We start from the raw sequence: 14172 nt of genomic DNA, 5'->3' as shown, positions 1-14172 counted from the left end.
AGAAATATAGAAAATTCTAAAGGGTTCACAAACTTTCAAATACCACTGTACATGGTTTTACCAATCAAGGCACAACAAAAAAAAAATCATCTGATCCTTACTAGGTCCTAAAATTATGCAAATCTAACCTCAGGTGTAAAGCAACACACAACAGATTCCACCGTGTCATTATTTATTTCACAAAAATTAAGTGAAAATGCAGAATACATGTGTGAAAAAGTAAGTACATCCCATGGTTCAATAGCTTGTAGAACCACCTTTTGCAGCAATAACTTGAAGCAGTCATTTTCTGTATGATTTTATCAGTCTCTCACATCGTTGTGGAGGAATTTTGGCCCACTCTTCTTTCCAACATTGCTTCAGTTCATTCATGTTTGAGGGCATTTGTTTATGCACAGCTCTCTTAAGGTCCCGCCACAGAATTTCAGTTGGGTTGAGGTCTGGACTTTGACTTGGCCATTCCAACACCTTGATTCTTTTCTTTTTCGGCCATTCTGCTGTAGATTTGCTGGTGTGCTCAAGATCGTTGTCCTGTTGCATGACCCAATTGTGGCCAAGCTTTAGCTGTTGGACAGATGGCCTCAGATTTGCCTCTAGAATACTTTGGTATACAGAGGAGTTTATGGTTGACTCAATGACTGCAAGGTGCCCAGGCCCTGTGGCTGCAAAACAAGCCCAAATCCTCCACCACCGTGCTTGATGGTTGGGATGAGGTGTTTGTGCTGATATGCTGTGTTTGGTTTTCACCAAACATGGCGCTGTGCATTATGGCCAAACATTTCCATTTTGGTCTGATCTGTCCAAAGGACATTGTTCCAGAATGCTTGTGGCTTGTTCAGATGCATCTTTGCAAACCTAAGCCATGCTGCCATGTTCTTTTTTTTGATAGAAGAGGCTTTCTTCTGGCAATTTCAAACAAGTCATACTTGCACAGTCTTTTTCTAATTGTACTGTCATGAACTTTAACATTTAACATGCTAACTGTGGCCTGTAGAGTCCTAGATGTAGTTCTTGGGTTTTTTGCAATTTCTCTGAGCATTGCACAATCTGACCTTGAAATAAATTTGCTGGGACGTCTACTCCTGGGAAGATTGGCAACTGTCTTGAATGTTTTCCATGTCTGAATAATCTTTCTCACAGTAGAATGATGGATTTCAAATTGTTTGGAAATGGCCTTATAACCCTTCCCATTCTGATGTGCCACAACAATTGCTTCTCTAAGATCATTGCTGAGGTCTTTCCTCCTTGGCATTGTGTTAACATACACCTGAGTGCTCCAGGCCAGCAAACTGCCAAAACTTCTGATTTTTAAGAGGTGGCCACACTTGCTGATGATCAGTTAATCAAATTGATTTGATCAGCAACACCTGGCTGCTAATTTCCTTCATAATTTCAGTGAAAGCAGTAAGGGTGTGCTTAATTTTTCCACACACACTGATACTGCATTTTTGGCTTACTTTGTGTTAAATAAATAATGACAAGTGAATATATCATGTGTTATTGGCCATCTGAGGTTGTATTTGCCTAATTTTAAGACCTGGTAAGGACCAGATGATTTGTTTATTATGTCCTGACATTTAAAACCTAGACTTGAAAGAGGGTGTACTTTCTTTTTTACATGACTGTAAATAGGAAGTAATAAGAAACTTATTTAAGTGGTATTATTAGTTCCTGTATGTTCTCCTGTATCTGTTTGGGTTTCTTCTGGGTTCTCTGTTTTCCTGTGTGCATGTTGTTCTACCCAGGGTGTATTCCTGCCGTACACCCAGTGTTTCCGGGATAGACTCAGGATCCATTATAGGATTTATTATCCTGCATTCTCACAGAGGTCGAAGCAGCTGCTTATGCTGCCTGTAGCTAGAAATGGCCATGACTGCAATATTGATCTTATTAAAACAGCTTCCAAACAATTGCAAGTCTGTGAGAAACAGGGTGTGTGCCTTCAGTGTTCTTTTGAATGCGGTTAGTATTTTTTCCGAATAGCTAGATCAATATTGTGACTATGAAATACATGTCTCCAGAAAAGAAAACACTCTAAATTGACCGTAGGTGTGAATGTGAGTGTGAATGGTTGTTTGTCTCTATGTGTCAGCCCTGTGATGACCTGGCGACTTGTTCAGTGTGTACCCTGCCTCTCGCCCATAGTCAGCTGGGATAGGCTCCAGCTTGCCTGCGACCCTGTAGAACAGGATAAAGCGGCTAGAGATGATGGATGGATGGATGGATGGATGGATGGATGGATGGATGGATGGATGGAGAAAAGAAAACATTTCAAGAAGTTTGACTCATACCATGATGTAAATTGAATTTTTAGAAAATGCAAAGGTGTTTTGTGCTTGATCAAAGTATTCCTCCTCCAGGTATACAGCAGTTGCCATGCCAATGTTGTATAATACACGCTACAGCTCCAAGAGGAGAGTCACAGTCATGATCTCGGTAGTGTGGATCCTGTCCTTTGCCATTTCATGCCCCCTGCTGTTTGGACTCAATAACACAGGTAATTTTATGCTGTGAAAACCTGCAAGGAGTAGTTTTATGTCAATTTGATTATTTTGCGATTCCAAAGCAGGAAGAAAGCAGAGAAGCTCCTTCTGAACAGATCTTTACTGAATTTCAATTCTGCTCCAACTTTGCAGAGAGCCATGATGAAGCTCTGTGTGTCATCGCCAACCCTGCCTTTGTCGTCTACTCCTCTGTTGTGTCCTTCTATGTACCTTTCATCATCACCCTGCTCGTGTACGTGCAGATCTACGTAGTGCTGCGTCGACGGCGGAAGCGTGTCAGCACAAAGCGCACGTACCCAAGTAGCAACATGGACATGGGCACGTTGAAGGTAATGCTATAATTTTAAACATACATACATAGTGGACATTATACAGTTGTGCAGAGATATGACATTTATCTTCAAGTAGTGACTGTATATTTCATGAGTGAGCAAAGCAAATGAGTGAAAATATTTTTCAACACAAGAAGATAAACTTCATATCTTCACGCCACCATGTAATATCCACAAAAAATAGACATCCACAAAAAAATGTGACATAAAACCATGACCTAAATCTCTATGTGTCAGTCGTGAAGAAATCGATGAATTGTTTTGATTATCTTGCATAGTTTTTGTTTGTGAATGCGTCTATATAATAAAAAGAAAATCACACGGTTTGAAGATATGAAGTTTAGCTTATGTTGAAAAACTCGCATTTTTTTACAAAATACATTGCAGATCTGAGCGACATATTTAAATAATATTGGCTGGCTTTGAGTGGTATATCAGAATAAGATTATTATTATTATTATTATTATTATTATATTCAGGTTGATTTTGTGCTCTTGCAAATATTTTGCTCATGCTTTTCGGCAGTGCCCAAATATCTACATTCATGCATGTTCATGCTGTCAGTGATTGTGTTTAGGCTCATTAGCAACTCACTTTTGCTTACGGACATTCATCATTGTCTTGCAGGTTAATATTTGTTTCGTCTCTTCATATTCTTTTGTCTCAGAGCATAACACATGCTTTTTATCAAGCTGTAACATCTTGTGTCTACTTTGTCGTATCTAGAACCAACTCTATAGCTGTTTTGGCAGTGAATAATAGCTGTCTATAAATTACTGAAACCGGGGTGGCACGGTGGTGTAGTGGTTAGCGCTGTCGCCTCACAGCAAGAAGGTCCGGGTTCGAGCCCCGTGGCCGGCGAGGGCCTTTCTGTGCGGAGTTTGCATGTTCTCCCCGTGTCCGCGTGGGTTTCCTCCGGGTGCTCCGGTTTCCCCCACAGTCCAAAGACATGCAGGTTAGGTTAACTGGTGACTCTAAATTGACCGTAGGTGTGAATGTGAGTGTGAATGGTTGTCTGTGTGTCAGCCCTGTGATGACCTGGCGACTTGTCCAGGGTGTACCTCGCCCGTAGTCAACTGGGATAGGCTCCAGCTTGCCTGCGACCCTGTAGAACAGGATAAAGCGGCTAGAGATAATGAGATGAGAAATTACTGAAACCATTTATTTTATAAAAATTGCCTCATAAAATGGAGAGTATGTTAAAAAAAAGGGACTATAGGGTTGTGATTCCTATATGGTTCATCAAATATAAAGTCTGATACTAAAGTTAACATTCTCTACTTTAACCATCTCATCTCATCTCATTATCTCTAGCCGCTTTATCCTGTTCTACAGGGTCGCAGGCAAGCTGGAGCCTATCCCAGCTGACTACGGGCGAAAGGCGGGGTACACCCTGGACAAGTCGCCAGGTCATCACAGGGCTGACACATAGACACAGACAACCATTCACACTCACATTCACACCTACGGTCAATTTAGAGTCACCAGTTAACCTAACCTGCATGTCTTTGGACTGTGGGGGAAACCGGAGTACCCGGAGGAAACCCACGCGGACACGGGGAGAACATGCAAACTCCACACAGAAAGGCCCTCGCCGGCCACGGGGCTCGAACCCAGGACCTTCTTGCTGTGAGGCAACAGTGCTAACCACTACATCACCGTGCCGCCCTCTACTTTAACCAAATAGTTATTATTTTAAATCCATCATGCTGGAAGTTCAGAGGCTAAATAACAAATTGCCAATTTATTTATAGACTGGACTGTTACTTAAATTAGCACAGAGAAGAAAGAAATTGGATTAACTATCTATGATTGCAGTCACATCATTAACAGTGGCATCATTTTCTTCGAAGAAAAACGACTGAGGATCTTTTATATTTAACTGCGATTTGGAAGCTTATGCTTTGAAGCTTGTTATCCATTTTGAGCAGGCTTGTTATCCAGTAAAAAAAAAAAAAGCGTCTGGAGACAGAAATCTTAGTTTCTTGGTTGTTAGCCTGTGCTACTAGCTCTCGATAGCACTGGCTTGACTGCTTTATTAGCATTCGTTAACACTACTGATGAACACTACACCGACGGTGCTAACTTGTGGTTAAGCTCGTGTTGGCTTTCAAGAAGGCCGAGCGCGATACATTTTTGGTCCCGCCCACTATAAATCAAAATCTGATTGGTTAATTCATCTGTCACTTCCTACATAAACATACACTGCCATGGCCTTCTCACTGAGCTCGATATAAAATCTGGCAAGCTCAGAGCCCATTCCCCGCTGTAGAGACGAGTGAAGCCATCTGGCCGCCATTTTACCACTCCCATCACGTGTATTTGGCTTATGTGTTAAACAGGGATGTGATTTTTCCGCGAATTCGCGGAATTCCGCTTTTTTCACCTCAAAACTTGGAAAAAAAAATGTTTCCGATTTTTCCCTCAAATCCACATTCGTATCCTATTCATTCCGACTTTGTTTGAAAGATGGCAGCCTCGGATTTGCATCTTTATGCCTCAATCACGGAGGCTGCCATCTTTCAACTGTTTGTTTGAAGCGAGCGCGTTCACTGGTTGTTACAGAGCGATGGGCCAATCACATACCTCGTTTCATCTCATTGACGTAATTACGTCATTGAGATGAAACGAGGTACGTGATTGGCCCATCACTCTGTAACAACCAATGAACGCGCTTGTTAGATAGCTGTACGTAAGCTCGCTTCAAACAAAGAGTTGAAAGATGGCAGCCTCCGTGATCGAGCGTAAAGATGCAAATCGAGTTAAAGAAATCGACAGAATAGTGAAAAACAAGTTCCGCTGGGAATGGTTGGAGAAAGAGGTTGCTACAGACGTTGGACATAAGATTGTGAGACATTTGTTCAGCGATTTCGTTCTTTGGGGAGAGGGCAGAGGTCTCTGGCTGTCAAGTTTGGGGATACTGGGACCTCCCCTGCCCGAGCTACGAGTGTCCAAAGTCGGGCTGGAGCCCGGGATAGAAACGAAACCTAAGCGGAGCGCCGCGGCTCGCCTTGGGGCGAATTACGTCCCAAGTCGCGGGGCTAGCGGGCCCTGCTCGCGCTGGTTCTTTGGGGGGGGGGATGAGTGAGAGAGAGTGTGAATTAGTGAGTGAGAGTGTGAGTGAGTGAGTGAGTGTGTGTGTGTGTGTGTGTGTGTGTGTGTGTGTGTGAGTGAGTGAGAGTGTGTGAGAGAGTGTGTGAGAGAGAGTGAGCGTGTGTGTCAGAGTTGCATGTTGACCATTAAATTGGCTTGAATTTGTTAATCATGACAAGTTTTTTCTTGTGTGTTTGCTTGCCATTTTAATACAATTTTTAAGTCAGAAAACCCCAAAACCCAGGAGCTTCGGGGGGCTTCCCCCCTTGTTCCCCCACCAGGGCGCTGCCCTGGACCAGCTGGGGGCCTGCGGCCCCCAGGCCCCCGCCTAAAATTTTCAGATAATTTCACCAGCCCCAAATCACATCCCTGGTTAAACCGTCGTATTCGATCAAATTTGCCCCAAGAAAAGTATCTCCCGACTTTTTTTTCCCTTTCATTACCTCCTCTTATTTTCTCAACTTTACCCCATTCCTTACATATCTTTATAGTGCTCTGCTTCACTGTTATTGTTTTTTTTTCCTTTTCCAGTTCAGTCTCTGAGCTTTTTTTTTTTGAATGGCTCTTTTTTACTACTATAATTATTTTTATGGAGATTATTTCAGTTTTTTTCTTATACGGTGTACCTTTCTCTTTCATATATTTCTTATTCCTTATATACACACACACACACACACACACACACACACACACACACGCAGGTGAAAGTCTGTTATTCCTTATATATATACAGTGGTGCTTGAAAGTTTGTGAACCCTTTAGAATTTTCTATATTTCTGCATAAATATGAACTAAAACATCATCAGATTTTCACACAAGTCCTAAAAGTAGACAAAGAGAACCCAGTTAAACAAATGAGACAAAAATATTATACTTGGTAATTTATTTATTGAGGAAAATGATCCAATATTACATATCTGTGAGTGGCAAAAGTATGTGAACCTTGGCTTTCAGTATCTGGTGTGACCCCCTTGTGCAGCAATAACTGCAACTCAACATTTCCGGTAACAGTTGATCAGTCCTGCACACCGGCTTGGAGGAATTTTAGCCCATTCCTCCATACAGAACAGCTTCAACTCTGGGATGTTGGTGGGTTTCCTCACATGAACTGCTCATTTCAGGTCCTTCCACAACATTTCCATTGGATTAAGGTCAGGACTTTGACTTGGCCATTCCAAAACATTAATTTTATTCTTCTTTAACCATTCTTTGGTAGAACGACTTGTGTGCTTAGGGTCGTTGTCTTGCTGCATGACCCACCTTCTCTTGAGATTCAGTTCATGGACAGATGTCCTGACATTTTCCTTTAGAATTCGCTGGTATAATTCAAAATTCAATGTTCCATCAATGATGGCAAGCCGTCCTGGCCCAGATGCAGCAAAACAGGCCCAAACCATGATACTACCACCACCATGTTTCACAGATGGGATAAGGTTCTTATGCTGGAATGCAGTGTTTTCCTTTCTCCAAATATAATGCTTCTCATTTAAACCAAAAAGTTCTACTTTAGTGTCATCCGTCCACAAAACATTTTTGCAATAGCCTTCTGGCTTGTCCATGTGATCTTTAGCAAACTGCAGATGAGCAGCAATGTTCTTTTTGGAGAGCAGTGGCTTTCTCCTTGAAACCCTGCCATGCACACCATTGTTGTTCAGTGTTCTCCTGGTGATAGACACATGAACATTAACATTAGACAATGTGAGAGAGGCCTTCAGTTGCTTAGAAGTTACCCTGGGGTCCTTTGTGACCTCATCGACTATTACACGCCTTGCTCTTGGAGTGTTCTTTGTTGGTCGACCACTCCTGGGGAGGGGAACAATGGTCTTGAATTTCCTCCATTTGTACACAATCTGGCGGCACGGTGGTGTAGTGGTTAGCGCTGTCGCCTCACAGCAAGAAGGTCCTGGGTTCGAGCCCCGGGGCCGGCGAGGGCCTTTCTGTGTGGAGTTTGCATGTTCTCCCCGTGTCTGCGTGGGTTTCCTCCGGGTGCTCCGGTTTCCCCCACAGTCCAAAGACATGCAGGTTAGGTTAACTGGTGACTCTAAATTGACTGTAGGTGTGAATGTGAGTGTGAATGGTTGTCTGTGTCTATGTGTCAGCCCTGTGATGACCTGGCGACTTGTCCAGGGTGTACCCCGCCTTTCGCCCGTAGTCAGCTGGGATAGGCTCCAGCTTGCCTGCGACCCTGTAGAAGGATAAAGCGGCTAGAGATAATGAGATGAGATGAGAATGTACACAATCTGTCTGATTGTGGATTGGTGGAGTCCAAACTCTTTAGAGATGGTTTTGTAACCTTTTCCAGCCTGATGAGCATCAACAATGCTTTTCCTGAGGTCCTCAGAAATCTCCTTTGTTCGTGCCATGATACACTTCCACAAACGTGTTGTGAAGATCAGACTTTGATAGATCCCTGTTCTTTAAATAAAACAGGGTGCCCACTCACACCTGATTGTCATCCCATTGATTGAAAACACCTGACTCTAATTTCACCTTCAAATTAACTGCTAATCCTAGAGGTTCACATACTTTTGCCACTCACAGATATGCAATATTGGATCATTTTCCTCAATAGATAAATGACCAAGTATAATATTTTTGTCTCATTTGTTTAACTGGGTTCTCTTTATCTACTTTTAGGACTTGTGTGAAAATCTGATGTTGTTTTAGGTCATATTTATGCAGAAATATAGAAAATTCGAAAGGGTTCACAAACTTTCAAGCACCACTGTATACACACACACACACACACATGCAGGTGAAAGTCTGTCCACAACCTTTTACCTGACTATTTGTACAGTTTGCTGCTGCACATGTTGGCATTTTTCTTCTAATTGTTCTCACCAACTACATAAATAACTTGTCCAATTTTGTGTAGCTTCCAGTAGTCTCGATGACAGTTTCGCGCCGCGATGTGAGTGGTAAGATGGCAGCCAGCTGGCTTCACTCTGACAAGCCTAGGAGCTCTCCAGATTTTATATAGAACTCAGTGGACCTTCTGTCCTGGCAATTAAGTCCTAATCAGTGAGCGATCCAGCTCTAAACTCAGCGTAGAGACAAAAAAAAAAAAAAATCTCATTGGATAACTTCATTTTCGTGTTTTCAGGACAGTAACGCTTTCATTTATGAAGCAAATTTGATACAAAATGAGGCCAAGTTAGAATTAGAAGAGAATAACTGTAATGAAATTATGAACGAATTAAAGCAATTAAAAAATGAAAGGAATTAAATATGATATCTGAAATGCTGATATGTTTGGGCCTTCTCTGAATGCTGAGAAGGCCCTGATGTGTCCCCTCTGTTTACAAGAGAAAAACATACCAACAGACATCAAAAAACTGGAAAAGAGTGTGTGTGTATGTACAAGGGTAAGTCAAAAAGTTCTAAGACAGATGTTATAATTTCAAAAGGTATGAAAGACATCCCCCAGAATTCTACAAAGAAGGAATTCTCCAATGGAAACACCACTTGCAGAAGTGTTTAGACTTAAATGGAGGATATGTAGAGAAATAGCTTTGTTATTTTCATAAATAAAGATTTTTTTCAATTTGTCTTAGAACTTTTTGACTTACCCTCATATAATAATAATAATAATAATAATAATAATAATATTGTCTGGCTTTTTTCATGGTATATCAGATATATTCCATTCAGCTACTCATCTTCAACTCGTTCAGTATCATGCTAGCTGAATGGAATATATCTGATATACCATGAAAAAAAGCCAGACAATATTATTTAAATATAGCACTCAGATCTGCGATGTATTTTGTATGAAAAATGCAAGTTTTTCAACACAAGAAGATAAACTTCATATCTTCAAGCCAACATGTGATTTCCTTTTATTATATCGACACATTCACAAACAAAAACTATATAAGTTAATCAAAACAATTCACCGATTTCCTCATGAGTGACATATAGAGATTTAGGTCAAGGTTTTATTTCTCCATGTTCTGGATGAAGCTCATTTGAAAAATACGAGTGGCGTGTTTCCCAGTAAAACACTCGTGTGTGTGTGTGTCCTACAGAAAAGGAAAGCTGACCCATACCTCTCTATTAGCTGGGAACCTGCTCATTTTTTTATGGGGAATATGCTGCCCTTGTAAAAGTATGTTGACCATTTAGTTTTTTATTTGCTTTTACTTTTTTGTCACATGTATTCCCAGTTTTCATGATAATCCAGGAGCAAGCAGCGAAGTTTCTCCTTTTTCCAGCATTTTTGTTTGTTTGTTTGTTTGTTTGTTTTTATCAGCGATGTCTAATCTTCCTGTGCCTCCTATAAAAGTATCTTTCTCACATCATGCTTCAATATTCATGATCTTGAGCTATGTAGTGGAGAAAGAACCCACTGCATTTCAAGGTCATAGTACTGTGTGTTTTATTATGCATATCAGTTTAGGGACTCCGAGAGTAAAGGCAGCTGTAAGTGAAAGTGCTTGACATTGTCCACTTTTTTTGAACTCATCTGTCCGTGACGAGTAACTGAATGCTCTTCTGTGCTCTTCTGTTTCAGAAATGCACTCACCCTGATGATGTGAAGCTGTGCACTGTTGCTGTGAACTCCAGCGGGAATTTCCCTGTTAATAACAAAAATGTGATGTATCAGTTTTTATTTCCTTTTTAAAAAAGCATGCCCCGAAGGGACTTTTTTTTATCATAAATCTGCAAGTCAATTCTATCTACTTCCTGACGTTATGACTTTAGCTTTTTGAAGGTTGAGATTGCTGTTTTGAGTAATATGCACTGCCTGTTCAAAAAAAGTCATCGTTGATTTTAAATAAATACTTAAGAGCCTTTGATTGGATAATTACTGGCAATAATTCTTTTAACCCTAACTGATGCAGTGAGTAGCTTCTCATTTCTTTAAAAGCCATATCAGAAGATGTATCTTGTAGTCATGGAAAATATGCTACTGTGTTTCACAAGGGTCTTTGCCTGTATCAAGCAAAGAAAACTAAGGAGACTGCTGATATTACTGGAACTGGGTTAAGAATAACGCTGTCCAATGCATTATTAAAACCTGGAAGAATAGTGGTGAACCATCAACTTCGTGGAAGAAATGCAGTCGGAAAAAACTCTTGATTGACTATGATCAGAGATCACTTAAACTCTTAGTGAAGTCGATTCGTAAAAAAAATCGACAGTAGAACTCATGGCTATGTTTAATAGTGAAAATAAGAGTGTTTCCGGTGGCACGGTGGTGTAGTGGTTAGCGCTGTCGCCTCACAGCAAGAAGGTCCGGGTTCGAGCCCCGTGGCCGGTGAGGGCCTTTCTGTACGGAGTTTGCATGTTCTCCCCATGTCCGCGTGGGTTTCCTCCGGGTGCTCCGGTTTCCCCCAAAGACATGCAGGTTAGATGAACTGGTGACTCTAAATTGACCGTAGGTGTGAGTGTGAATGGTTGTCTGTGTCTATGTGTCAGCCCTGTGATGACCTGGCGACTTGTCCAGGGTGTACCCCGCCTTTCGCCCGTAGTCAGCTGGGATAGGCTCCAGCTTGCCTGCGACCCTGTAGAAGGATAAAGCGGCTAGAGATAATGAGATGAGATGAGGTTGAGATTGCCGTTTTGAGTAATATGCACTGCCTGTTCACAAAAAGTCATCGTTAATTTTAAATAAATACTTAAGAGCCTTTGGATAATTACTGGCAACAATTCTTTTAACCCTAACTGATGCAGTGAGTAGCTTCTCATTTCTTTAAAAGCCATATCAGAAGATGTATCTTGTAGTCATGGAAAATATGCTACTGTGTTTCACAAGGGTCTTTGCCTGTATCAAGCAAAGAAAACTAAGGAGACTGCTGATATTACTGGAACTGGGTTAAGAATAACGCTGTCCAATGCATTATTAAAACCTGGAAGAATAGTGGTGAACCATCAACTTCGTGGAAGAAATGCAGTCGGAAAAAACTCTTGATTGACTATGATCAGAGATCACTTAAACTCTTAGTGAAGTCGAATTGTAAAAAAAAATCGACAGTAGAACTCATGGCTATTTAATAGTGAAAATAAGAGTATTTCTGGCGGCATGGTGGTGTAGTGGTTAGCGCTGTCGCCTCACAGCAAGAAGGTCCGGGTTCGAGCCCCGTGGCCGGCGAGGGCCTTTCTGTGCGGAGTTTGCATGTTCTCCCCGTGTCCGCGTGGGTTTCCTCCGGGTGCTCCGGTTTCCCCCACAGTCCAAAGACATGCAGGTTAGGTTAACTGGTGACTCTAAATTGACCGTAGGTGTGAATGTGAGTGTGAATGGTTGTCTGTGTCTATGTGTCAGCCCTGTGATGACCTGGCGACTTGTCCAGGGTGTACCCCGCCTTTCGCCCGTAGTCAGCTGGGATAGGCTCCAGCTTGCCTGCGACCCTGTAGAAGGATAAAGCGGCTAGAGATAATGAGATGAGATGAGAATGAGTTGTGTAGCCATAAAATAACCACTTGTTCATGAGACTAATCTGAATTTGCTCAGGAGCATAAAGATTGGACTCTGGAGAAATGGAAAAAGGTCATGTGGTCTGATGAGTCCAGATTTACCCTATTCCCGAGTGATGGGTGTGTCAGGGTAAGAAGGGAAGCACATGAAGCAAGGCATCCATCATGCATAGTGTCCACTGTACAAGCCTCTGGAGGCAGTGTTATGATCTGTAGGAGCTTCAGTTGATCAGGTTGAGGCTCAGTAACATTATGAGGCAATAAAATGAAGTTATCTGACAACCTGAATGTACTGAATGACCAGGTTATCATCACATCAATGGATTTTTTCTTCCCTGATGGCACGGGCATATTCCAGAACAACAATGCCAGGACTCATCAGGCTCAAATTGTGAAAGAGTGGTTCAGGAAGCATGAGGAATAATTTTCACACATGATTTGGCCACCACAGATTCCTGACCTTAACTCCATTGCAAGTCTTTGGGATGTGTTGAAGAAGACTTTACAGAGTGGTTCAACTCTCCCATCCTCAGCACAAGATCTCATCTCATCTCATCTCATCTCATCTCATCTCATCTCATTATCTCTAGCCGCTTTATCCTGTTCTACAGGGTCACAGGCAAGCTGGAACCTATCCCAGCTGACTACGGGCGAAAGGCGGGGTACACCCTGAACAAGTCACCAGGTCATCACAGGGCTGACACATAGACACAGACAACCATTCACACTCACATTCACACCTACGGTCAATTTAGAGTCACCAGTTAACCTAACCTGCATGTCTTTGGACTGTGGGGGAAACCGGAGTACCCGGAGGAAACCCACGCGGACATGGGGAGAACATGCAAATTCCACACAGAAAGGCCCTTGTCAGCCACGGTGCTTAAACCCGGACCTTCTTGCTGTGAGGCGACAGTGCTAACCACTACACCACCATGCCACCCCACAACACAAGATCTTAGGAAAAATGGAATGCAACTCTGGATGGAAATAAATCTTGTGATGTTGCATAAGGTTGTCAAAACAATGCCTGGTGAATTAATGCATGATGTAATCAAAGGTAAAAGTGGGTCAGTGAAATATTAGTGTGCACAACTTTTTTTTTGGCCAGGCAGTATATATGTGTAACGCTTTGAGCGGGTGGGTGGAGCACAGAAGTACGACAGGCCAGAACTGAGTTACAAAAACTCTTTATTTTGACACTTTTCAGTGTTACACTCTCTCAGCCACACAGACACGTGCACACACATTCGTCGTCTGGTTGGGGAGAGAGCTCCCTCCTCTGCTCTCTCTCTCTCTCTCTCTCTCTCTCTCTCTCTCTCTCTCTCCTTATATAGGGCATGGTCACTGGGGAAGACACACAAACACACGTTAACTCACATCAGGTGCAGTGATTCTGCCACTCACCTTCCCTGACTCTGCCCTCCGGTCACAGACTGACGCTTGACCACGCCCCCGCTGCCACATACCCCCATCACCCAACTCAGGCTGGCCAGCCGTCCAGCCTGCAGCTGACTCCCCCCGCTTGACGGGAGAGGAAGTCCGCCACGATCATCTGCGCCCCCGGCCTGTGGATCACCTTGAAGTTAAAGGGCTGGAGTGCCAGATACCAACGGGTGATCCGCGCATTGGCATCCTTCATGTGGTGGAGCCACTGGAGGGGCGCGTGGTCTGAACAGAGGGTGAAAGGGTGTCCCAGCAGGTAGTAGCGGAGGGCAAGGACCACCCACTTGATGGCTAAGCACTCTTTTTCTATTGTGCTGTCGTGCCCCTCACGCACCGACAGCTTTCTGCTGATGTACAAGACAGGGCGATCCTCCCCCTCC

At 42.7% G+C, this 14172-nt stretch overlaps 1 protein-coding gene across 1 annotated transcript in view; it reads left to right on the top strand.

Moving 5' to 3' along the window:
* drd2a (dopamine receptor D2a) overlaps nucleotides 1-14172 on the top strand; it is a 56782-nt gene that overhangs the window by 22747 nt on the left and 19863 nt on the right. Inside the window, exons 3-5 of the mRNA XM_060898050.1 lie at nucleotides 2361-2497; nucleotides 2637-2833; nucleotides 10443-10523. Of these exons, the coding sequence (XP_060754033.1) occupies nucleotides 2361-2497; nucleotides 2637-2833; nucleotides 10443-10523 (415 nt within the window). The remainder of the gene's footprint in view (nucleotides 1-2360; nucleotides 2498-2636; nucleotides 2834-10442; nucleotides 10524-14172) is intronic.

The sequence above is a fragment of the Neoarius graeffei genome, chromosome 17, assembly GCF_027579695.1.
Source record: "Neoarius graeffei isolate fNeoGra1 chromosome 17, fNeoGra1.pri, whole genome shotgun sequence".
NCBI lineage: Eukaryota > Metazoa > Chordata > Actinopteri > Siluriformes > Ariidae > Neoarius > Neoarius graeffei.
Note: the sequence above shows the minus strand (reverse complement) of the source record. Positions and strands in the feature narration are given on the sequence as shown.